The sequence below is a fragment of the Electrophorus electricus genome, chromosome 16 (genome assembly GCF_013358815.1).
Source record: "Electrophorus electricus isolate fEleEle1 chromosome 16, fEleEle1.pri, whole genome shotgun sequence".
Classification (NCBI taxonomy): domain Eukaryota; kingdom Metazoa; phylum Chordata; class Actinopteri; order Gymnotiformes; family Gymnotidae; genus Electrophorus; species Electrophorus electricus.
Window position 1 is genome coordinate 13,838,117 of NC_049550.1, and position 24,776 is coordinate 13,862,892.

At 49.2% G+C, this 24,776-nt stretch overlaps 3 protein-coding genes across 8 annotated transcripts in view; all 3 read left to right on the forward strand.

Annotated features, from left to right (window-relative positions):
• Window positions 1-213: 213 nt before the first annotated feature.
• Window positions 214-13,147, forward strand: nup133 (nucleoporin 133). Of its 6 annotated transcripts, none has more exons than XM_035535088.1 (26): window positions 214-427; window positions 517-638; window positions 764-867; window positions 1,068-1,172; window positions 1,441-1,572; window positions 1,703-1,873; window positions 1,988-2,146; window positions 2,396-2,466; window positions 2,740-2,887; window positions 3,181-3,331; window positions 3,780-3,937; window positions 4,059-4,150; window positions 4,277-4,443; window positions 4,521-4,615; window positions 4,834-5,058; window positions 5,284-5,406; window positions 5,692-5,791; window positions 9,430-9,681; window positions 9,895-10,028; window positions 10,783-11,013; window positions 11,273-11,408; window positions 11,737-11,855; window positions 12,063-12,143; window positions 12,229-12,305; window positions 12,468-12,556; window positions 12,871-13,147. In XM_035535088.1, the coding sequence occupies exons 1-26, from the start codon at window positions 306-308 to the stop codon at window positions 13,005-13,007; spliced, it is 3,501 nt and encodes a 1,166-aa protein (XP_035390981.1). In that variant the 5' UTR covers window positions 214-305; the 3' UTR covers window positions 13,008-13,147. The 6 variants fall into 6 exon arrangements, with proteins under 6 accessions (XP_035390981.1, XP_035390983.1, XP_026869517.2 ...); XM_035535090.1 differs by having other exon boundaries at window positions 12,232-12,305; XM_027013716.2 differs by having other exon boundaries at window positions 10,783-10,941.
• A 1,436-nt stretch (window positions 13,148-14,583) lies between these two features.
• Window positions 14,584-18,208, forward strand: acta1a (actin alpha 1, skeletal muscle a). The gene is made up of 7 exons (XM_027013719.2): window positions 14,584-14,694; window positions 15,529-15,668; window positions 15,859-16,183; window positions 16,443-16,604; window positions 16,690-16,881; window positions 16,997-17,178; window positions 17,393-18,208. The coding sequence occupies exons 2-7, from the start codon at window positions 15,540-15,542 to the stop codon at window positions 17,534-17,536; spliced, it is 1,134 nt and encodes a 377-aa protein (XP_026869520.1). The 5' UTR covers window positions 14,584-14,694; window positions 15,529-15,539; the 3' UTR covers window positions 17,537-18,208.
• A 2,591-nt stretch (window positions 18,209-20,799) lies between these two features.
• Window positions 20,800-24,776, forward strand: part of ccsapa (centriole, cilia and spindle-associated protein a) — a 4,031-nt gene continuing 54 nt past the window's right edge. The window contains exons 1-4 of the mRNA XM_027013720.2: window positions 20,800-20,985; window positions 21,571-21,947; window positions 22,225-22,529; window positions 23,448-24,776. The exon at window positions 23,448-24,776 is cut by the window's right edge and continues 54 nt beyond it. Of these exons, the coding sequence (XP_026869521.2) occupies window positions 21,587-21,947; window positions 22,225-22,529; window positions 23,448-23,630 (849 nt within the window). The 5' untranslated portion in view covers window positions 20,800-20,985; window positions 21,571-21,586 and the 3' untranslated portion in view covers window positions 23,631-24,776. The remainder of the gene's footprint in view (window positions 20,986-21,570; window positions 21,948-22,224; window positions 22,530-23,447) is intronic.

Genomic DNA, 24,776 nt, shown 5'->3' on the forward strand with positions numbered 1-24,776 from the left:
TTGTCAAAGAAAAAGAGACCTGTAAAAAATATATTTTCACAGTAGGGACGAGGAAGAGTTTGACATTCAATGGTGATCCCCCACTCAAAGTCATCTTTGAACTTCAAAGTTTGTAAACCTCCAACGCCTCCGTGTCTTATTAAACTACACTGTTCACGTGTAGTGAAACGCCACGCCTACGAGTGACGTGCTTTGTCCGCGACTCACTTCACCGTGCGCGCAAAAAAGGGGACAGTCGTTAGCAAGCGGGGCGGTTGGTCCCCGCGTTTTGGCTTTTCAGACACCCGGTTAACCGGCAGCGCGCAATGTTTTCGCCGCGAGGCACCCCGGGCACCGGGCGCCGGCAGGCGGCCAGGGCCGCGGGCAGGAAGAGTCTTGGCACGCCGTCGGCGCCGTTTTCCCCGCGCCGGGCTTCCGTGCCCGCGGGGTGGGTACCGCGCGCACGCGCCTGCGTCCGTCACTTGGCGGTTATGTCCAGCCGTTGTGTGTTGACGTCGCCTGCTCTCTCTCTTGCAGCAGCAGAGGGACTCCGTCGCGGGTCCAGAGCTTTGCGACGGTGGACTCGGTCCATTTCGACGTCCAGACGTTCGGGTCGACTCTGCCCGTGAGGGTGATGGAGGCCCTCGCGACGGCGGAAGGTGGCGCGTGTTTTGTTTTTGTTTTTTGTTTTTTTTTGCGATTGTCCTCGTAGTACGCGCGCTTTGGTGCCTACAGATAAAATACGGAGATGGATAAGTGTGTGTGTGTGTGTGTGTGTGTGTAGTGGATGACCAGATCTCTGTGAAGATCGAGGAGTGTGGCTGGGCCTGGCTGGTGTGTGGAGAGAGGCTCATCATTTGGAAGATCTGTCAGACTCCCGTCGCCAAGGTGAACAAGCACTTGTTACTGTGCACACACCCACGTCATCTACAAGCACTTTGACAAAGAGATATGCTTACGCACTTAATCTAAGAGGACATATATATATTTTTTAATGTTAACACAACTTTAATTTGGTTTCAATTCTCCTGCCTGTTGTTTTTGCCTCCATTACTTTCTCTCTCCCCCAACTTCCTGGACCCCACCAGCTGTCTGTATGTAAGGATCTCCAGTTGGCCCCCAGTGAATGCACCTACACTGCCGACCTGGTCTACATTAGTTCCTCTGGCCCACTGCAGTCGGCCTCTGTGCAGGTAGAGTCAAGTCCAGGATTTCTGTTGAAAATGGCCGGTGTTTCAACCACGAGACCTAGTAGCTGCGCACTTCCAGCACAGTTCAATGGGTTCCTAATAAGTACATATCCACTGTCCTTTGGTTCTGTTAAACTTTCTGTGGATTTTTTTTTTTTTTCGTGGAGAATTCTGAAACTTCATGGTAAGACAGACCAAAACTTTATAATCTGCCTGTGCTTCGATAATTGTGTCTCTTAATGGCCACTATTTCCCTGTCTGACTATGGCAGGCGGTGTGTGTGTTGGCGGTGTCTCCGGAGGGTTTGGCGCGATTCTGGCCCAGTCTGTCCCACGAGGGGGTGTACACAGAGATGCCCGTAGACCTTGGAGGACATCTGTGTAACCATGTTACTGCAGTCAGGGTGAGTCCACTGTCTGACAATCATCTGTGTAACCATGGTAACGCATGGTAACTTGGTCTAATGTCATAAGCACTTCTCTTTCCCATCTCTCGCTCTCTCCCTCTCTTTCTCTCCGTCTCTCCTGCCCCAGGGAGGCAGTTTCGTCGTGTCCTCTTACCGTGGCCATCTGTTGCGGGTGTTTGCGGATGGTTCCGGAAGGATCTCCCAGAGGCCTGTGCAGCAGGGTCAGGGCATGCTGTCGGGCCTGGGCCGACGTGTCTCCAGCCTGTTTGGCATCCGCGGTCCCCCGCCCGACACCTCGGTAAACCTCCGCTAGCCTCATTACTTTGGCCCGAGGGCGAGTATAGCTGGGCATGGTGGCTGTGGGTTTGCTGTAGATTCTTTGTGTCTTTTTATTGTGTTCTCTCTCTCTCAGGTGCACAGTGTTCTGTGGGCGCCACATGCCGGTTATCTCTACACCCTCAGTACCTGTGGTCTGTGGAAGTGGGAGGTCATGGAGCACACGGAGGTTCAGGTCCTGAGCTGGAGCATGGCGTGCCCACTCCTTGCTGACAGCATTGCGGATGCCATCTGGGTAAAAGCCACCGCCTGGAGCCGCCTGCTTGTCTCGCTTCTGTCCTCTCGCACTGTTGCTACTATGCGTCGTGGCCTTTTGTTTTATGTTATAGTAGTCCAAGTTTTTAAACGCATCCGATTGTCTCCTAAACTGTGTATTGGTGTTGTGGTTAGTTTCCACCTCCCCTATGAGGAGTGTGTGAAGTTAGAGCTCTGAACTGTATATGATGGGTTCCAGATCCTGAAGTTGTTGTTGTGTGTGTTCCAGGGCTCGGAGACCAACTATGCTGAGATGAAGGGAGGCGTGAGCGTGGCCTACCTGGACATGCAGCTCAGCCGGTGTGTAGCAGTTACCACGTGTCTTATACCGATGAACGTCAGCTACTTCTGATAAATGAGAACTGCTTTGCTAAGCTGTCAGTCAAGATTAAGCGCCTTAGCTTGAGTTTCTTGGCCTACGTTTATTATATTTATATAATATTGTTTATATTTTTTCCACTTTATTGTGGGCCTGAGGTACTGATGTGCTTTTTTGATGATCTCGTGTTCAATACTTATTTTCCTCAGTGCTGATTCAGGGTTGATCGTTATTGTGGTGTTTGGTTTCCTCAGTGCGGGTTTGGTGGTGTTGGCTGCAGCGTGGCACCCAGCAGACACTCCGTGTCTGGCCTACTTCTGCCTCGTCACGTTTCCAGACACTGTGGCACCTGCCACAGACGAGCTCTCAGTGGAGGTCACCAAATACAACCCACCCTTTCAGGTAACTGAGCCGACTCACTGTCCTGATCTGACATAACCCATCACTCTGGGATTAAGCTGTAATATTTAGGTTCATAAACCACACTTCAAGGCTGTGCTAAGTTCTGCATTTAGGACTAGGAGCAGTTATCTTATGACAAGCTAATATGTCCCTGTACACGTTTGTAAAAAAAAAAAAAAAAAAGAAAGAAAATAGCAAGTATATGGTGCTCATAGTGATCTGGAGTTTTGATTCACTTTGTCAGACATGAAACGGCATGTGAATAGATTCGGCTTTATTTCTCCCGCACCCAGAGCGAGGAGGAGCTACATAAGACACGTTTGGTGCTGCCACAAGCAACCAGCCCTGCTGCGTACCTGTATAATGAGGAGCTGGTGTTCGCATGCACCACGGGGACCGGCCGGGGTGGGCTGCCCGAGGAGAAGCTGACCTTCACTTCGCCCGGTAACAGTCTTACGGTCCACACCCACGCTCACGTCGCCCGGTAACAGTCTTATGGTCCACACCCACGCTCACGTCGCCCGGTAACAGTCTTATGGTCCACACCCATGCTCACGTTGCCCACTAACAGTCTTATGGGCCACACACATGCTCAATTTGCCTGGTAACAGTCTTATGGGCCACATGCAGTACATGCTCACGTGCCTTATGAACAATTTGAAGAGTTTTTGATGTTTCACAATGTAACTTTATTTCAGTGCATTGCAAAGAAGGTGGTATACAAACTACGATAATTTCAGGCAGAAAGAAGTATAGCCACACACACACACACTAAGTTTTTCAGCTCAGAAATTGCCTTATCACTCCTATTAGACTTTGGTCTTGTGGAGTGTTTACATTTTATACTTTTCTGGTGTTGTTTTTTTTCCCCTGAACGTGTGTGTGTGTGTAGGAGACCGTATTCGTGGTGCCGGTGTGTGCGCAAACCTGCCCGTGTTCTTCTCCCAGAACAATGGCCTGGTTGCCGTGGTAGCAAGGGACAGTGCCTCCATCTTGCCGGAGACCATGGAGGAGTCCCTCTGTACCTCAGTGGCTGGACCTGGACCAGAGGTGAGGACTATGATTTGACTAGGAGAAGATTTAAATTCAGCCTTGAACCTGGGCTTGAGAGAGAGAGATGGGATTAGAAGATTGAAGTTTCAAGGTAATCCACGTGGTTGTGTCTTCGTAGGGGACGCCATTGGAGACACCTCCCAAAACAGACACAGTAGCACCAGAGGACAAGACCAAGCTGCTGAAACAAGCCTTCCTTCAGTTCTGTCGGTGAGCACCTCTCGTGCACGTGCACACACACGTGCGTATGCGTGCGCTCGCAATTGGCTGTAGTGTGTTTCTTCATGGACGTTCTGAGCCTTATTCATGACGGTCTCTCGCGCCTTCTGCCTGTAGACACGACCTGATTTCTGCTCAGACCATGACGAACGAGCTGTTCCCCAACGACGGGGGAGAAGCGGGTGCCGAAGGAGAGCTGGACACCGTGGTGACCCTGATTGACCTTGACCTGGTGGACGATTACCCTGCGTCTGACCCCCGGTGGGCAGAGTCTGTGCCCGATGGTGAGTGAAAACAAGAGGGAGAGGGACAGAGAGGGGGAGTTGAGCGCAATAACAGGCGAATTTCCCTGGACCACCAGAGAGCGCGGGCCTTGCTCTGACCTCCCTGATCCTGCTGCACCAGCTGGAGGACAAGATGAAGGCGCACCACTGCTTCATGGACTTCCTGCTGCAGGTGAGTGCTCAGCTCCCTCTCCTTGTCACTTCTGCCAGTGCTTAACCTACCGCTGTGTCTAGAGGCCCGTGACGTGAGTCCTGGGACCTCCGCCCCCGTTTAACACAGGCGGCACAGTTAATCACGGCCTGTGCTAGACTGGAAACTGAACTCTCTCTCTCTCTCTCTCTCTCTCTCTCTCTCTCCTCCTCCCCCCCCCCATCTCTTCGGCCCCTCAGACCGGGCTCCTAGACCGGCTGTCGTCGGTGACGGTGCGGTCGTCGCCCATGGCGACGCGGCTGCTGCTGTGCGAGCACGCCGAGAAGCTGGCGGCGGCCGTCGTGCTGAAGAACCACCATGGCAAACGCGCGGAGCTGCTCAACGGCGCCATCTTGGCCGCACTGAGGAACAGCGGCACACCCGTGCCTGCCAGCCTCACGCCCGCCGACGTCTTCTTCAGAGAGGTAGCAAGCAAACGGCTTCTTGTCTTGGAGTCTTCCCGGCCTTGAAGCTGCTGAAAGCGCTAGAGCGTGATCTAGAATTAGCCACACGTTAGTCCGCACATTAGCATAACCTCATTTATATGCTAATGGATGCATTTGCTGTAATTGGCTGCTTTTGTAATGAAGAGGAGGTGGTTGGACTTGGCTGTAACATTCCCTCACGCGTAGCTGTCTCTGCATGTGCAGGTGTCCCAGATCTCTTCGATCTTCGAGTGCCTCCTGGATGAGGAGGAGGCGTGGCTGAAGGAGAGTCCGCCAGGCTCAGAGAAGTGGGCCGAGGTCGTGATCAACGTCAACAACATCATCAAGGTGTGGCGCGCCCGTCCCGAGCCATTCCTTCCAACCGTTGCTCGTTTTAGCACCGCCCCCAGTCCCTCAGGCCCCACCCCCTCATACATAACCACATCTGCTGCATGGCCTACAGATGTATTCGGATTAGTTCATTACACCCAACATAGTAAGCAACGCTAATGTAACACTGCTAACACTGTATAATCAGTAGGGTTGTGCTCACTGTGGTTTGCCAACTTGCAGATTGCTCTCCGTTAGCGTGTATTCAGCGTTTGGGTGAAGGGCATCTGGTTGTGTTTACAGGACATGTTGCAAACAGCTGTGCAGTACAGAGAAACCAAAGCCTCCCTTTACAGAGCAGCAGAGAACACGGCCCCAGAGCCAGAGTATATACCATGGACAGGTACCACACACACACACTCTCTCTCTCACACACACACACACACACACACACACACACACACACACCCTGAACACGGCCCCAGAGCCAGAGTATATACCATGGACAGGTACCACACACACCCTCACACACACACACCCTGAACACGTCCCCAGAGCCAGAGTATATACCATGGACAGGTACCACACACACACACCCTGAACACGTCCCCAGAGCCAGAGTATATACCATGGACAGGTACCACACACACACACCCTGAACACGTCCCCAGAGCCAGAGTATATACCATGGACAGGTACCACACACACACACCCTGAACACGTCCCCAAAGCCAGAGTATATACCATGGACAGGTACCACACACACACACACACACACACACCTCGAACACGGCCCCAGAGCCAGAGTATATACCATGGACAGGTACCACACACACACACACACACACACACACACACACCCACCTCGAACACGGCCCCAGAGCCAGAGTATATACCATGGACAGGTACACACACACACACACACACACACACACACACACACACACACACACCCTGAACATGGCCCCAGAGCCAGAGTATATACCATGGACAGGTACCACACACACACACACACACACACCCTGAACATGGCCCCAGAGCCAGAGTATATACCATGGACAGGTACCACACACACACACACACACACACACACACACACACACACACACACACCTCGAACACGGCCCCAGAGCCAGAGTATATACCATGGACAGGTACCACACACACACACACACACACACACACACACACCTCGAACACGGCCCCAGAGCCAGAGTATATACCATGGACAGGTACCACACACACACACACACACACCTCGAACACGGCCCCAGAGCCAGAGTATATACCATGGACAGGTACCACACACACACACACACACACACACACACACACACACACACACACACCCACCTCGAACACGGCCCCAGAGCCAGAGTATATACCATGGACAGGTACCACACACACACACACACACACACGCACACACCCACCTCGAACACGGCCCCAGAGCCAGAGTATATACCATGGACAGGTACCACACACACACACACACACCCACCTCGAACACGGCCCCAGAGCCAGAGTATATACCATGGACAGGTACACACCCTGAACATGGCCCCAGAGCCAGAGTATATACCATGGACAGGTACCACACACACACACACACCCTGAACATGGCCCCAGAGCCAGAGTATATACCATGGACAGGTACCACACACACACACACCCTGAACATGGCCCCAGAGCCAGAGTATATACCATGGACAGGTACCACACACACACACACACACCCTGAACATGGCCCCAGAGCCAGAGTATATACCATGGACAGGTACCACACACACACACACACACCCTGAACATGGCCCCAGAGCCAGAGTATATACCATGGACAGGTACCACACACACACACACACACACACACACACACCTCGAACACGGCCCCAGAGCCAGAGTATATACCATGGACAGGTACACACACACACACACACACACACACACACACACCTCGAACACGGCCCCAGAGCCAGAGTATATACCATGGACAGGTAACACACACACACACACACCCTGAACATGGCCCCAGAGCCAGAGTATATACCATGGACAGGTACCACACACACACACACACACACACACACACCCTGAACATGGCCCCAGAGCCAGAGTATATACCATGGACAGGTACCACACACACACACACAGCCTGAACATGGCCCCAGAGCCAGAGTATTTACCATGGACAGGTACCACACACACACACACACACACACACACACACACACACACACACACACCCTGAACATGGCCCCAGAGCCAGAGTATATACCATGGACAGGTACCACACACACACACACACACACACACCCTGAACATGGCCCCAGAGCCAGAGTATATACCATGGACAGGTACCACACACACACACACACACACACACACATACCCTGAACATGGCCCCAGAGCCAGAGTATATACCATGGACAGGTACCACACACACACACACCCTGAACATGGCCCCAGAGCCAGAGTATATACCATGGACAGGTACCACACACACACACACACACACCCTGAACATGGCCCCAGAGCCAGAGTATATACCATGGACAGGTACCACACACACACACACGCACACACACACCCTGAACATGGCCCCAGAGCCAGAGTATATACCATGGACAGGTACCACACACACACACACACACACACCCTGAACATGGCCCCAGAGCCAGAGTATATACCATGGACAGGTACCACACACACACACACACACCCTGAACATGGCCCCAGAGCCAGAGTATATACCATGGACAGGTACCACACACACACACACACACACACACACCCTGAACATGGCCCCAGAGCCAGAGTATATACCATGGACAGATACCACACACACACACACACACCCTGAACATGGCCCCAGAGCCAGAGTATATACCATGGACAGGTACCACACACACACACACACACACACACACACACACACACACACACACACACACACACACACCCTGAACATGGCCCCAGAGCCAGAGTATATACCATGGACAGGTACCACACACACACACACACACACACACACACCCTGAACATGGCCCCAGAGCCAGAGTATATACCATGGACAGGTACCACACACACACACACACACACACACACACCCTGAACATGGCCCCAGAGCCAGAGTATATACCATGGACAGGTACCACACACACACACACCCTGAACATGGCCCCAGAGCCAGAGTATATACCATGGACAGGTACCACCCGCACACGCATTCACACACACACACACCTCGAACACGGCCCCAGAGCCAGAGTATATACCATGGACAGGTACCACACACACACACACCCTGAACATGGCCCCAGAGCCAGAGTATATACCATGGACAGGTACCACACACACACACACACACCCTGAACACGGCCCCAGAGCCAGAGTATATACCATGGACAGGTACCACACACACACACACACACACACACACACACACCCTGAACACGGCCCCAGAGCCAGAGTATATACCATGGACAGGTACCACACACACACACACACACACACACACCCTGAACACGGCCCCAGAGCCAGAGTATATACCATGGACAGGTACCACACACACACACACACACACACACACACACACACACACACACCCTGAACACGGCCCCAGAGCCAGAGTATATACCATGGACAGGTACCACACACACACACACACACACACACACACACACACACACACACACCCTGAACACGGCCCCAGAGCCAGAATATATACCATGGACAGGTACCACACACACACACACACACCCTGAACACGGCCCCAGAGCCAGAGTATATACCATGGACAGGTACAGCGCGTGCACACACACAGGGAAGTAACAAATAAGTCATCGGTTCATTATACCATATTGTTCTTAATTTTTTGCACACAAGTTCTAACTGTTGGAAGACAGACTGTACATTAATGTTGTAAGTCTTCCATTGTGTATATACAGTGTTCTGTGTGAGTGAAAATTATGAACAATATGGTATGAACAGATTAATTATTTATTAACTTCCCTGATGAGTCCCCCATTCTCTCTTCTGTAGCCTCGGGTGGAGTGGGCGGAGTCCGCACGGTCATCGCCAGGCAACACGAGGCGATCCTGCGCGTGGTGTACCCTCACGCTGACTCGTCCCTCCGCAACACCATCAACGAGCAGCTGGTAGCGCTGCTGGACTCGCTGCTTGGCGGCTACGTGGCCCAGCTCACCTCGCTGCGTCGCCCGGGGCAACAGGAGCGCTACGACGCCCTGGAGATGGAGTACACGCAGCGCCGCTCTGAGCTCCTCACGCCTCTCCGTGAGTCACTGCCTCACCACAGCACTATGCTGGGGCAGCGTGTCATGAGCACGGGGTTCTGGACACACGGTCTCAGCTTATACTGTTTGGTTTTATTTTGTGATGGTCACACTGTGTGTGTGTGTGTGTGTTTGTGTGTGTGTGTGTTTGTTTGTGTGTGTGTTTGTTTGTGTGCGTGTGCGTGTGCGTGCGTATATGTGTGTGTGTGTGTAGTGGAGTTGGGCCAGTATCAGTGGGTTGCAGCCCTGGCTGAGAAGTACTGTGACTTTGACATCCTGGTGCAGTTGTGTGAACAAACGGAGAACCAGAGTCGCCTGCAGCACTACATGACCAAGTTCGCTGACCAGGTAAGACCAGCACACCACACCTGTCTCACACTGACTGGGTAAGACCAGCACACCACACCTGTCTCACACTGACTGGGTAAGACCAGCACACCACACCTGTCTCACACTGACTGGGTAAGACCAGCACACCACACCTGACTCACACTGACTGGGTAAGACCAGCACACCACACCTGACTCACACTGACTGGGTAAGACCAGCACACCACACCTGACTCACACTGACTGGGTAAGACCAGCACACCACACCTGACTCACACTGACGGGGTAAGACCAGCACACCACACCTGACTCACACTGACGGGGTAAGACCAGCACACCACACCTGACTCACACTGACGGGGTAAGACCAGCACACCACACCTGACTCACACTGGCCAGGTAAATTAAAATGAGTCTCGAGGCCGGGACACACTGACCGTCATACTTCACTTAGTGGTATGCTGTTTTTATCTGTTGCTGAACACTCGTGTTATGGAAATGGTAGTCATGTTCCACACACGTCACAAACCTTCCCATCTTTTGCTTGTCTTCACATGGTGATTTCAGCTGTAAGTCTGGGAAGACCGTGCAGAGTTCGATTTCGAAGTAAAAGTCCTGCAATGAATGTGTGTTAACTCTGCCGGATGTTTTGAGCTTATTATATCCGGCCAGTTGGAGCAAAATCCACAAGAGGACTATCTTCTGATTGTGCCAGTGGATTTATGCGCACAACCAAAAAGGTGTAAGTAAGGCATGCTTTGCACTTCCTGTAGAACTTTGCCGACTTCCTGTTCCGCTGGTACATGGAGAAGGGGAAGCGAGGGAAGCTGCTGTCTCAGCCAATCACACAGCACCAGCAGCTGGCCAGCTTCCTGCAGGCCCACGAACACCTGAGCTGGCTTCATCACATCCACATCCAGGACCTCCAGAGTGTGAGATGCGCACACACACACACACCCCTGAGCTGGATTTTCCATATCCAGGACCTTCAGAGTGTGAACTGGGTGTGTGCATAAACACACACACACACACACACACACACACATACATACACATATACATTTTTATATATATATATATAATAAAAAATACACAGATAAACAAGTATACATAAACACACACACCTGAGCTGCCTACACCACATACATGTACACTATACTCTGATATTATTACTCAGTGTAGCGCGTGTGTGTGGTAGGATGTAATGTTCATCTCGTTAGAAGTCCACTGGATGTGCCTGATCTCCTCTGGTGCCCCCTACAGGCGCACCACACGCTGTACAACCAGGCCAACATGGAGACTCGGTACTTTGTGAAGAAGAAGACCCTGCTGGCGCTGAGCAAGCTGACGGTGCTGGCGTCCGACACACCCGAGCCCGTGCAGAAAAAACAGCTCCGCGGTCAGTTGGGCACACGGCAACTGCAGCACACGCGGGCGTCATGCCGGCTCTGGGGCCGTGCGGGGGCGTTAACCTGTCATATATGCAGTGGGGTGGCAGGTTCTTCATGAGCTTGGCCTTTTGGGTATTCATTGTCATTCATTCAAGTGGGGCAAACTGTCCCGGGGGGGTGTCCTGTATGGTGAACTGCACAGGGGTACGGGTGGGATTGTGGTGGGGTTGGGTTTAACTGCACAGATACATAACATTCTATTCCCAGTGTTTGGTTTACATGGTGTCCTTCCTGAGTTTGGTTGTTTTTGTTTGTCTGGTTGGTTGTTTGTTTTAGATATTGTGGAACAGGAACGTTTCCTGCTACATCAGGAGACTCTGCCTAAACAGCTTCTGGAGGAGAAACAGCAGAATCCAGACACCTTGCCTGTACTGAGTGCTCATAACCTCATACATGTAAGAACACACACACACGCTGTGCTCCTTATAATCTTTTTTTTATTGTGAGAAAACGCACGTGCACGCACACACACAGTGCAGAACTTAGAAAACCATTCTTGCATACTACTGATAATAATCTACTACAATGTGTCTTCCCACTCATGTACACCCAAATACTCAATTACAAATTTTACACTGTCTGTGTGTGTGTGTGTTTGGTAGCTGTATATATGTGATGATAACCGAGGGGCCAATGAGTATGACTTCAAGAAAGCCCTGGACCTGCTGGAGTACATAGATGAGGTAACTACAGTTCTGGGAGCACATCATTATGTGTGTGGGGGGGTTTTGTTTGCGGGCACGCGTGATTCCTACACTGCTGCGTCAGCAGGAAGATGCGGTGGACATCGAGGCGTTGAAGTGTGAGATCTTCAGCCAAGCTTTGAAGAAAGACTGGAGGGAGAAGTAAGATCCCCCTCTCTCTCTCTCTCTCTCTCTCTCTCTGCCTTGCACGACCTGCACCTGCTCCTGAGTCAACAACACACCCACCCACACACACACACACACACACACACACAGCTGGGGCCGTCGCTCACCTTTTGGTTTCTTGACTTATTGATTCTACAGCTGGTCAGCTTCGGATGGCAGTGACGACCCCCTGGAGGCGGCCAAGGACAGTATCTTCATCAGGGTCCTGGAGAAGCTCATCCAGGAAGGTCGTGACCGCCATCATAGTGTGGGGTTTTTAACCTGTTCTGAGGTCTAGCAGTAACACACACTGCCGATAAACACCCTCAGTAACGTCCACACAAGTTTATTAATGAGTGTTCACACGAACTTTAACAGGAAGTAGCAGAAGCATTCACTCAAAAGTAATGGGATATTACAATAATGGGATGAAAAGAAACAAATGTGTACTTTTGCTGAAGCCAAAGGGGGAGGGGGGTAGTTACCGCCAGCTTTTTATATAAGCCTCATATATCCTCAAATTTAATATAACCCCCCCCCCCATCTGTCTGTCCCACCCCAGGTGTTCCTCTGCAGACCTACCTGCCTGATGTGAAGGACCTTCTGCAGATGGAGGAGCTGGAGTTTCTCAAATCCAAACCCTTCTTCGAGTTCCTCCTCAGAGCTAACTACGAACACTACCTCCAGTCTCAGATCTGACCTGGGTCGCTCATACCACCAAACCACGCCCCCATTGACATATAACCGTCCTCTAGCTTTTTCTACTATTTTGTAAGGAAAAACATGATCGTGTTGTGGTATATTTTTGGTTTGTTTTAAATACATAGTGTATTTCTCAACACTGCTGTCTGCTTTCCTTGTGATGTGCTTGTTTGAGTCCAAAAAATAACCAAGAAGTTCATGCAAATCAAGGGTGAACAGGGATTGCTCACACACACTTTACCAATTAACTCCTTTAACGCTGAAAGAATCCGATTTAGACAACTGAGTCAAGAATGTAACTTTCAACCTGTCCATGTGCCTTTTTTTCCTTACTTAATTGTGTGTGTGTGTGTGTGTGTGTGTGTGTGCGTGCGTGTGTGTGCGTGCGTGCGCGCCTGAAAGCAGCAGCTGTTTGTTTCTTCGTGGCTGTAGGGTGGCAGATGTCTTCAGAGTGCTGTCTGTCCTACTCCGCGTCTCCTAAAATAGAGCGGGGGGTGGGGGGCTTAAAGCGGGCACCTCCACTGAATCACTGGAGCTTAATGGGGCTCTTGCTGTCACCCTATATGGGGCTGGAGCCGCTGGCGTCCTAACGCGTCGACCATAGTGCTTCTGAATGGCACTTATCACTTTGATGTTAGTATTGTCCCGTTGCCCATAGAACCACGTGACCTTGACATATTGCGTGTGAAATATCGCGCACAAAGGATCAATACAGGCGCACGAGGTACATCTGCAGCTGGGATTCCATTTGCTCAGAAATCCCACAGGACTCGTGTGCATTTAGTTCACAGAGTCACTTTGCAGTTGCTGCAGTTACGGGAGTGAGGTTTCATAGCTCCGCTTCAATGAAAGGTTGCTCGGTTCCGCCCCGTTTAGCATACCTTCATCCACACACAAACACCCGCACCCGTTTTGGACTCGCTTACCCGTTTTTGGAAACGGAGCTTACTCCGAGACAGGCGGAAGCTGGGGTTGGCACGGCCTTGCAACGAATGAACCTTCCACCTCCTAAATAACGCTAAATATCTTGTCTAATTATTAATTTAAGTATCGATTAACATTCCTTGTATAATCATTGGGCTTTTGGTAACGGACCTCTTTGATAGAGGATGAGCCAGCCTGAGAGATGACCGATCACCGTTCATTAGACGAACAAACATTATACTTTATCAATAACTGATCAAATCATTCTTCCAACGGCTCGCGATATGTTGGTTTAATAGTGTTTTGGTTTTTTTCTTGTGTGATCCGTTGTCGGTAAATCATTGCTGCTTCTGGACCGGCTGGGTACCTCCGCCATGCCCGTACTTAGCCAGCCCCGCCGCGCTCCGTTCACAGGGCAGGCGCGTGTGGGCGCGGGCGGCGACTCGAGCGCGACGGGGGTTACAACCCCTCGCGCGCCATACACGGATCCGACGACCTCCCCTCGGGCAGGGGTCCCGAGCGCCATATATGGGCCGTCCCGCGCACTCCGCGCCACGGCGCTTGGCCTCCGTGCTGCCTCCAAGATCCAAATATGGATGAGGGCCGGGAAAAAAATTCGCGTGGAATACATGGACATTCCTAATGGTCCGCGGAGACGGCGGGTATATAAGGCAGGCCATGGTCGGTGTCGCTCCGTAGCTGGAACCAGCAGCGGTTGAATTCAGCGCGCCGAGCTTCTTCTGAGCAGAACCTGCCACAGGTAAGACCGGGCAGACCCGGGCGCGCGCGCCTAACGGAGCTCTCAAGACTTGGCGAGGAGCGGATGCATTGATTTGTGCCTGTGGGAAGCCGTTTCAAGGAGCGCAGTTCTTGACCGGGGATTATGTCTCGTTATGAGCAGAAAGGATTAGACGCTGAGAGACTTGAGAAGGGTTTGGTTCTTCGCAAATAATTCGGTGTAAATGAAATGTGAGTTTTGTCTAGGAAACCCTGCCACTCGTTTGTCATATGAGAGGAATGGGCATCTAACTGGAAGTCCATAAAGTAACGTAACAGCTGCTCAGATATAGCCCTGGACTTCCTTAATATAATACTACTGACGCTGGCATGTGCAATTTACTTTCAAAAGGTAACGAGACAGTAATGAAGAAATACAGGTTCTAAAGAAGTGATTATAGACTCCTCACTGCGTATCTGACAGCTGAGTCAACGGTCTGATTTATGAGACACCAAGAATCGTACTGGAATGTAAAATATAAAGTAGCGTGCGCACGCGGCCATGGGATTGTCCTAGTATGGGCTATAATTTACATCGATAATTTAATTTTCGATTTCTTAGTTACGATCATTGAACTTATTTTTTTATTGTTGGGTCTTCATCTAGTTTTGTCTCTTAGTTATATATCACAATATAGTAGATTAATAACACAGCATTCCTAGTGTTAAGACCAGAACCAGTGGTTCCCTGTGTCGAGAGAGAGAGAGAGAGAGAGAGAGAGAGAGAGAGAGAGAGAGAGAGAGAGAGAGAGAGAGAGAGAGAGAGAGAGAGAGAGAGAGAGAGACGCATTTCCTCACCACGTGCGTCTATTCCTAGAATCCATCAAGATGTGTGATGACGAGGAGACTACCGCCTTGGTGTGTGACAACGGTTCCGGCCTGGTCAAGGCTGGCTTCGCCGGCGATGACGCTCCCAGAGCTGTGTTCCCGTCCATCGTTGGCCGCCCACGTCATCAGGTATTAGTTCATCACTTTTATGAGTTTAGTCCCGCGAGTGGCCATAATGATGTTCCGTAACCGTCCTCCCTTGTCAGCTTCATCGACTGATCTGCCAGTTATAAAACTAGGCATTCTTCGCGTAAATTACGTAAAAATAAAAACGTGCGAGTTCGGGACCCAATTAAAGCGTGCGCTATTTCTTCCCCAGGGTGTCATGGTGGGTATGGGTCAGAAGGACTCTTACGTCGGTGACGAGGCCCAGAGCAAGAGAGGCATCCTGACCCTGAAGTACCCCATCGAGCACGGCATCATCACTAACTGGGACGACATGGAGAAGATCTGGCACCACACCTTCTACAACGAGCTGCGCGTGGCCCCCGAGGAGCACCCTACCCTGCTCACCGAGGCCCCTCTGAACCCCAAAGCCAACCGTGAGAAGATGACCCAGATCATGTTCGAGACCTTCAACGTGCCCGCCATGTACGTGGCCATCCAGGCCGTGCTGTCCCTGTACGCCTCCGGCCGTACCACCGGTAAGAACGACCGTACCATCTCCGCGCGCTGTATGTGCGTAAACACATGCGTAACACGCAAACCACTGACTTGAGATCAGACGGAAAATTCTGAGTTAATGATAACAATATCACAAACAAATATACACATATAAAATGGGTCTGTTATGTATTTAGTGCTCAACAAGTAGCCTAACTGTTGAGACGTCCCGAGGTGCATACACCTGTGTGCGTAATTGTGTGGACACGTGAATTGACCGTTTTTGTGAACCTCGTGCAGGTATTGTGCTGGACTCCGGTGATGGTGTCACCCATAACGTCCCCATCTATGAGGGTTATGCTCTGCCCCACGCCATCATGCGTTTGGATCTGGCTGGTCGCGATCTGACCGACTACCTCATGAAGATCCTTACCGAGCGTGGCTACTCTTTCGTGACCACAGGTGCGTGTCCACACACGTACTTCAGACAAGTTATTGGCGCGTGTGAACGAGACCGGTAACTTCAATCATGTCTCATTCCCCATAGCTGAGCGTGAGATCGTGCGTGACATCAAAGAGAAGCTCTGCTATGTCGCCCTGGACTTCGAGAACGAGATGGCCACCGCCGCCTCCTCTTCTTCCCTCGAGAAGAGCTACGAGCTTCCCGACGGTCAGGTCATCACCATTGGCAACGAGCGTTTCCGCTGCCCAGAAACCCTCTTCCAGCCTTCCTTCATTGGTGCGTACGGAATGAAACATGCGAGACTTTATTTAAATATGCTTCTTTTTTTCCCCCAACCTTGTAAGGGTGCTCAGGGGTTTTCTAAGTTCCCTCCGCATGTTCATACGCGCAGGTATGGAGTCCGCCGGCATCCACGAGACCGCTTACAACAGCATCATGAAATGCGACATTGACATTAGGAAGGACCTGTACGCCAACAACGTCCTATCTGGCGGTACCACCATGTACCCCGGTATCGCTGACCGTATGCAGAAGGAGATCACTGCCCTGGCCCCCAGCACGATGAAGATCAAGGTATCAACAGCGCAATTCACTCTTTGTGTGGCCTTACATCATTTTTATCTTCAAACTCAAGCTTGTTAGTGAGGTTTTGCGGTATAATCATCACTTGAACAGCACTGCACAGCCCGTTATGACCAAACGCGTAGACTGAAAGAGATGGGTGTGACGTGTTATTTACGCACGAAGAGTCACTTTGGGCCCCTTTTCTCCCCTATTTTCTCTCCAGATCATCGCTCCCCCTGAGCGTAAGTACTCCGTCTGGATCGGTGGCTCCATCTTGGCTTCCCTGTCCACCTTCCAGCAGATGTGGATCACCAAGCAGGAGTACGACGAGGCAGGCCCCAGCATCGTCCACCGCAAGTGCTTCTAAGCACTCGAGCCGCCACCTCGGTCCTGTACATCGCTCTGGATTTTTGGCGCGGGCGCACCGCTAATCGTGGTGTCGTGGGGACAATTGTTTTTCAAAAACCTGTTATTTTGTAACAACACTTCTCTCTAGCGATTGTTGTTACGCGACAACAAAAATGCAGTTTACACAATACGGAGAGAAAACACCAACATCGAAGAGTGTGAGAAACACAAATAAGCAGTCACATCCCACCTCGTATGGAAATTATTTATTGACAACCGTTAACATTCTTTTCTTATGAAGAACCACCACAAATGTTACTCTTACAGAGTACCACCAAAATATGGACTCTGGAACCAATGATCATCTAGGCATAAGAACAGGCTACGTTTGCAAAGTTCGACCAGAAAACGTGAACAGCAGCCAATGTCAACAAAGACCATATTCATTAGCTAGAGTGAGTTAAGTGTACCCACTGGTGAAACTAACATCAGGTGTGTTCGATGGGCCACGAAAAGACTCGCGTGATCAAATCTACCTTTCCTTGACGCAAAGCTTGCCTCTTGTCTTAAAAGAGAACTGGACGATTGTATCTTACATCCGTATGTCTCGAGCCTTGTCCTACCTCCGTCTATGCTTTTTCTGGCCCAACTATCAACAAACAAAATAAAAAATCGAAAATCTATTTTTAAACATGGTTGTTCTTGTCAAAAAAGAAACTCTTTTACTTTGGTTAGCTAATGACACATCAAATACCAAGGGAACACATTTATAAAGAATTCAAATGTTAGCATGATGCTAATCCAGACTGCAATGCTATAAAAAATCAGACATTTTTCACATTAAAAAACACAACAGAAATATTATTAAACTCTGATCAAAAGCAACTGAACTGACTCATCAGTTTTAACAAAGAGCATTCTGGGCGTGGTCCTAATATTCTAATGAGCAAAGAACATTCTGGGTGTAGTCCTAATATTCTAATGATCATGGTTAATTGACAGCCCGCTGTTAATGCCTGCTACACTAATCAAACCTCTTGAGGTGAGAAATAAACTAGAGGCTTATGGACACAAATATTGAATGATAAAACATTGCATAGACTTCACTGCAAAAGAATGCTGCCTATTTTTTGTTGATAATGTGAGTGTAGCCATATGTAATACCTGTTTTATAACTGGATTGTCCGGATCTTCGTGAGACTAATCTGTAAAGCGAAATTTACATCTGCATAGAATTTGCTACTTCAAGAGAGTCCGTACAATGATCCATGTGTACAAACATTACAACGGATATGTGACAGCACATCTGTGCATATGTCCTTAGAAGAACCATCCAGATTAAAGGGGGGCTGGGGATGGTAAGGTAAGGGTTAACTCACAGCGTGCTTGTGTGCAATGGTAGCTCAGTGGTTAAAGTGCTCAACTTGCAATTGGAAGGTTGCCAGTTTAAGCCCCACCACTCCCAAGTTGCCAGTGTTGGGCCCCTGAGCAAGACCCTCAGTTGTACAAGTTGTACTCAGACCCAAATGTAAGCTACTTTGGCAAAAAAGTGTCACGTAAATGTTAGAGCTCTCAAATGTTTATACATAGTACCCTTACTTAAAATAGTCTCATTTACAATTATGGCATTTAGTGACCACTGTGTCACTTCTACCTTCACCAATTACATCACAGAATTTATTAATTGATGCCAAAATTTGTTACAGCCTGGTCTTACTAACACAACTGGGGGTGTGTTGTAGCTATAAGAGTGAGCCCACACCTCAAAATATGCATCTAAATGAGTTTATTGTATATATGCCAACACTGCAACATGTAGTAGTATCCCCTGAACACATACACATAAAGATAGTTACTTACTTACTTCATCATATAATCCCGACACAAGTGTTCAGAAACCATGCTACGTTTATTCACAGACAGTTCCCCTGTACATACCAACACAACACACATATAAAAGAACTGATACATACACTACAAACCAATTAGATCTGATGCACTAATCTACACCTGTCAGATGGTCAGTAGGCCTGCCTCATTTGGAGTAAGTCCAAAAATACAAACCTGCTACCCCAGGCCAGTAAGCAGCAAACACATCCTCCTCATGCATCTTGAATACTTGAGGACTGTTGTGATAGGTCACTCTGGGCAGCTGGCTTGATCCTTGTTCTCCAAGGTTTTTTCATATTCCTTGGTGATGGATCTTATTGTCTTTCCCTGCCTCACCTCATCTGAAGCAGATTTAGGTGTTGCACCGATCCCCAACCTGTCAGCTGTAGTAGCATGGTGGAAAGAAGTGGTCATACATGAAATTGATCACATCATTGCTAGGTCATCTCTTACTGGTGAAAGTGCTGTTACATCCATGCCCAGGTCTCCCCTGCTGTAGCTACGCGGGCTAAAGTGTTTGCTGCTTACACAGATCTGAAGAGAGTAAGAAAGCAAACGCGTGTGGGACGGTGCATCAGCTTTCTGCCTGTTGAGAATAACAAGCTTTACACAACACAAGGACGACACATTACACACCGGAAGGGGAGTAATTCGTCTGAAATAAATGAATAATTTACTGTGCTCTGGTACGATATTCAAATGACCGGGAGAGCAAGATTATTTTTAATTAGAAAGAAAATTAGCTTCCATGGGTCTTTAAGACGATCAAGAACACTTAGTGGCAATTAGCCTACAGCGCCGCTCAGATTATTTACAGTTGAATAACCCCACAATGACATTCAGCTGTAAACGACCCAAGGCTGTTTTGTCTTCACGTAGGCCGCTATAAACAAGCTGACAGGCCATGCTGTCTGGAGTCTGTCTACGACTCTCCCCTGCCTGCTCCTGGAAAGTCGCCTGCATGATGTAAGAGCATTTCAGAACTGCCTGTGCTAATTCAACCATCAATTATTCCAATAAACTAATTATTCCATTCTACAGTAATGTCAATCATCCAGTAATTATCCACTGTAATTGAACAGTTTGAAAGGAGTTCTTGGAGAGACTGATATTTATTAGAAATATACGTCCCCTGGTCGAATGTTACCAGGGAACACCTCACTCAGCCCGTTTACAGCCCGAGCTGGGTCGCCAGAGGCCGCATCAGTACGAAGGCTGTCTGAGTAACACACTGGATGTAACGAGACCTCGTTAGTCTGACTGGCTGCGCTGTGCACTGATAACTGGGACCAGCGAAGCGGTGCGATGCAAACGGCACGGAACGTGACGTAAGCGCTGAACCGTCCCGGGTTCGTACCGCTCGCGCACGCGCCCCGCGTAGGCACCAAGAGCGCGACATCAGCTGATGGGAAATACGCACCAGGTCGTGTAGCAAAACAAAAAAACAACAAAAAAACCCAAACAAACAACTGCGCACAATTCCCTGCTGTTGTGAAAATTTGTGAAAATGTGAGGAGTAGGTGCCAGACGACCTGCCTTCATTCATTTCTTATCTTGGGGTTGAAAGACGCCAGAGCGGTAAGATTTAAGGTCTAATAGTATGCCTGGCTGTAGTAGGCTGTGTACCTACTCAGTGCGGGTGGCGGCGGCAAACGTAAACAGATTAAGCTGGGAATGCTTTTGCTCGGCGCTCGCGAAACGCACTGCAAAAACGGGAAACCAGAGCCTTGTTAATGTATGAGAAAATGTTAAAATAATTGTTGTATATACCCAAATCGTTAAAAAAACATTTGATTTTCTACGTGGCTATTTATATATGGAAGCGTATACATTGTCACTGTGGAAGCACCGGTTTATGTATTATGTAAGGTATATAAATAAATAATGTGGGTCTAATGTGCCAGCCTACGCTGCAGAGAAACCGGAACAGCAAGATAACGTTCAATCGCTCATTTAGTCGTTCACGGCCTCTTGAGCCGTACTTGAGAGGAAAGCAGCTGTCAGGCTGTCTGACGGTCGCGTATTCCTTCTAAACCTCTCAGAATTCCCAGGAATCTGGCTGCCAACAGGAGACTATGTGCGCGCACGCTTGCCGCCTTGATCGCGTCGTGTTTGAGCCAGTCTGCGTTTCATGTAGAGCTGTCTTCACCTTTTATATGTCAGGTATAAACCGGGCCAAATGACGAGCAATACCGGCGCGGCGAAGAAGATCCGGACGGAATACATGAAGAAGTTTCGGGATCCGAAATGGGAGACGTTCTCGAAATGTTACGAGGACTCGCTAAAATACAGACTGTCACGACGGCTGATGGAGCAGACGCACAGACCGCTGTTTGGGGATGGTTGGGAGAGTGGTACCAATTCGAGCAGCACATCCAGCCCCAGGCTGAGAATTGCAGTAGAATCGTCGGGTTCAAAACCGCACACGTCTTCCTCCGAGTCGAAGTGCGAAACAGTAGACGTGCACGACTCTTGGGAAACGCAGGTGAACGGGGAGGTGCACACAGATGCTTCCGCAGTGGAGAATTCACGTCCAACAGGTAAGTCACCGCTACCAGCTTACCTAGGCGGTTAAACGTTACCACTCAGGCAGTGTGCCTTTTGTATTTACGGTAATTAGTTGCATGAAAAAAAACAACTTATAGAAGGGTTTACGGGTTGACTGATTTATACCACTGTCTCTACTGCTTTAGGATTAATGTGTTTCCAAGACAGACTTAGAACCCAATTACTCTGACCTGATCACAAACGAACACTATCTAAGGTCATCTAAGGTCATTAATTACATCTTATATACCTTTTTGTTTAAAATCTCAGAAAATGATCACCAGCACATGATTAATAACGGGTCCTTGGAGCTTGTTGGGCGGCGGGGCCCGAAGAACAGACCCACTCGCTCAGAAACGAACCAGCGCCAGCACGAGCCCGACACCGACGACTCCTCCGGCTCCGCACTGAGGACCCAGAGCCACACCAGGAGCCAGCCACCAGGTGGCGCTAAAGAGGGTGGCCCCCGCCGCGAGAGCAGACGTCCGCTCGTCCGGCACGAGTGGACCGAGAGAAACATGGGCCTGCGGGAACGGAAGCGGACCAGCATGAGAACCTCAGTCTCTGCCGCAGAGGTGAGTGCCTGGACACTAAACTGATCCAAACTCGTCCTGAACCCGACCTGAACTCGCTCCCGAAATGCTCACTCTCACTTTAATAGTGGTAGAAAAAGAAATTGTGATTGCATTCTTAGTTAGGAATGATGTAGCAGGTATCTGGTACAGGAGCGTGCAGGAGTAGGACTGGATTCAGCACGACACAGTCTGTATACACTGATGAATTCAGTCAAATGTGTGTGAGCAGAGTGCCTAGACTAACCCTCCACGACTGGAGCTGGATAACGCTAACCTGCTCACCTGCTCACCTGTCCCTACTAGCCTTTCTTTTCGTGACTGTCAACTTTAGGGGAGCAGAGATACTGGATATCACAGCTCGAGTGGCATAAACAAGGCTGAATAATTCAGCCTGAGCACAGGTAGTGTTGGGTGTCACAGGGCAGATCCATCCATTTAATTGGTATGAAGAAATCAGCTCCATCCATCTAATTGGTATGAGGTAGCGCCATGCAAAGGTGTCTCTCTGGTTGAACTGTAGCGCACCCTTCACTCTTCTGATTGGTTCAGAAAGGTCCCTCAGTTCCAGTGTCTGAGTCGCTTGTTCTGGTCCCAGGTCAGAGGGCCCCAGAATACGTGCAAGATAACACACAACAAGACCTTGAAATGAAAAGCAAAGAACTCGCCCCATGTCAGCGCACAGTGAGAGGAACAGTTTACTTCTTCAGTAAAATTTGACTAAAACTGGCCAATTTGGCTTAAGGTCAATTGGCCAATTTGGCTTAAAATACTGGGAGGGTTCAATAATGACAGGGAATCTGTTGATTTTTGGATCTTGACATAACTCATTCAGCATGTAAAAGGAAATAATTGTATCTATACAGAAAAGTGGTCACTCCTCATGTTGTTGTGTCCGACTGGTTTTAATTGACCATGTAGATCCACCAGCCTGAGGTCAGTGCCCAGACCCGACGGGACTCTGAAAAAAATCGCGGCAGGACTTCGGACCGTCGGAGGGCTAGGTCGGCAGACCTGGAGAAGTTGCGGCGGGCGGAGGTCGCGGTGGTGGATGACTGCTGGATGACTGAGTACATGCGGTGCTTCTCGTCCAGGCTGAGGTAGAGGCATGTGGACCAGAGCTCTGATCCCTGTGGGACTTTCTGCCTTCCCGGCACATTATGACTGATGTGGACCAAGGGCAATACCATGGGTACAAATCAGAGTAATACCAAGGGTTACCAGGAAAATAACCAAGGGTGTTACTGTGGCTGGAAACCTGAGGTTTTGGGCCTCAGGGGCGTTTTGTTTGTGTTGTAGTGAGATTAATTGAACTGTGGTTTTGGGCAGTTTTGGCCTCAGTATATTGATGTTGACAGCAGGAGACACAGGACATAAGGACCCAAGAATATGGTTACGTTCACCCAATGGATTGTTTTATAATAAGAAATTACGGGTTGCAGGCACAGATCCCAAACCAGCATGAGAGGACATTTTTTACACGAGAGTTAAGTCAGTACAGATAGCGTACATGACCTTATCTCCGTGCCCCATGCAGACAATAATAATGAATATAAAAGAAATGCAAAGGCAATATTTTACTCTTCATCTCTATCTGCCATTTCAGGATAGCAGTTGTTAACATTTCCAAATTATTCTGTCTCTTTCAAATTCATAAAATCATATTAGAGGACCAGTTATTAAAGGAATAATGCACCCAAAGATGTTAAATTAGTTTAAAGTGAATTGGGGATGATGAAATTCAGTATGAATGAGTATGAGCTCATTAGCAGTATGCTAATTATCTATTTAGCATAATGCTAAAGAGCACTAATAGCTTGTTTATTAATAGCCACATTAGCATTTTTGATGAGCTATTCCTTTAAGGTTAAAATGGGACATAATGTATTTCTAATACTGTAATTGATCTGTCTAGTTTTCTTATAACACTTGAAGATAGTTTGATGGTCTGTTCTGTTTACTGTGTTGTCCCTTTTGGTGGAATTACTTGAATGTTTTTAAACATATTTCTGTTCTGATTTTCAACTCAAAAGATGAAAGAAATTAGCTTAACCTTTAATATTTGAGTGGACCAAAGTTGACTCCACTGCACTGTTTGTTGAACTCACCCATTCTCAGCTGCACTTCTGGAATTCTAGAGTTCTGGAGTTTTCTCAGGCACAGTTTAAGTTCATGAATGTGATCTGGGTCTACTGCAGGATTTGAAACTGCCTGTCTTCACTGCGATGTAGCTAGCTTCACTTGCCATTG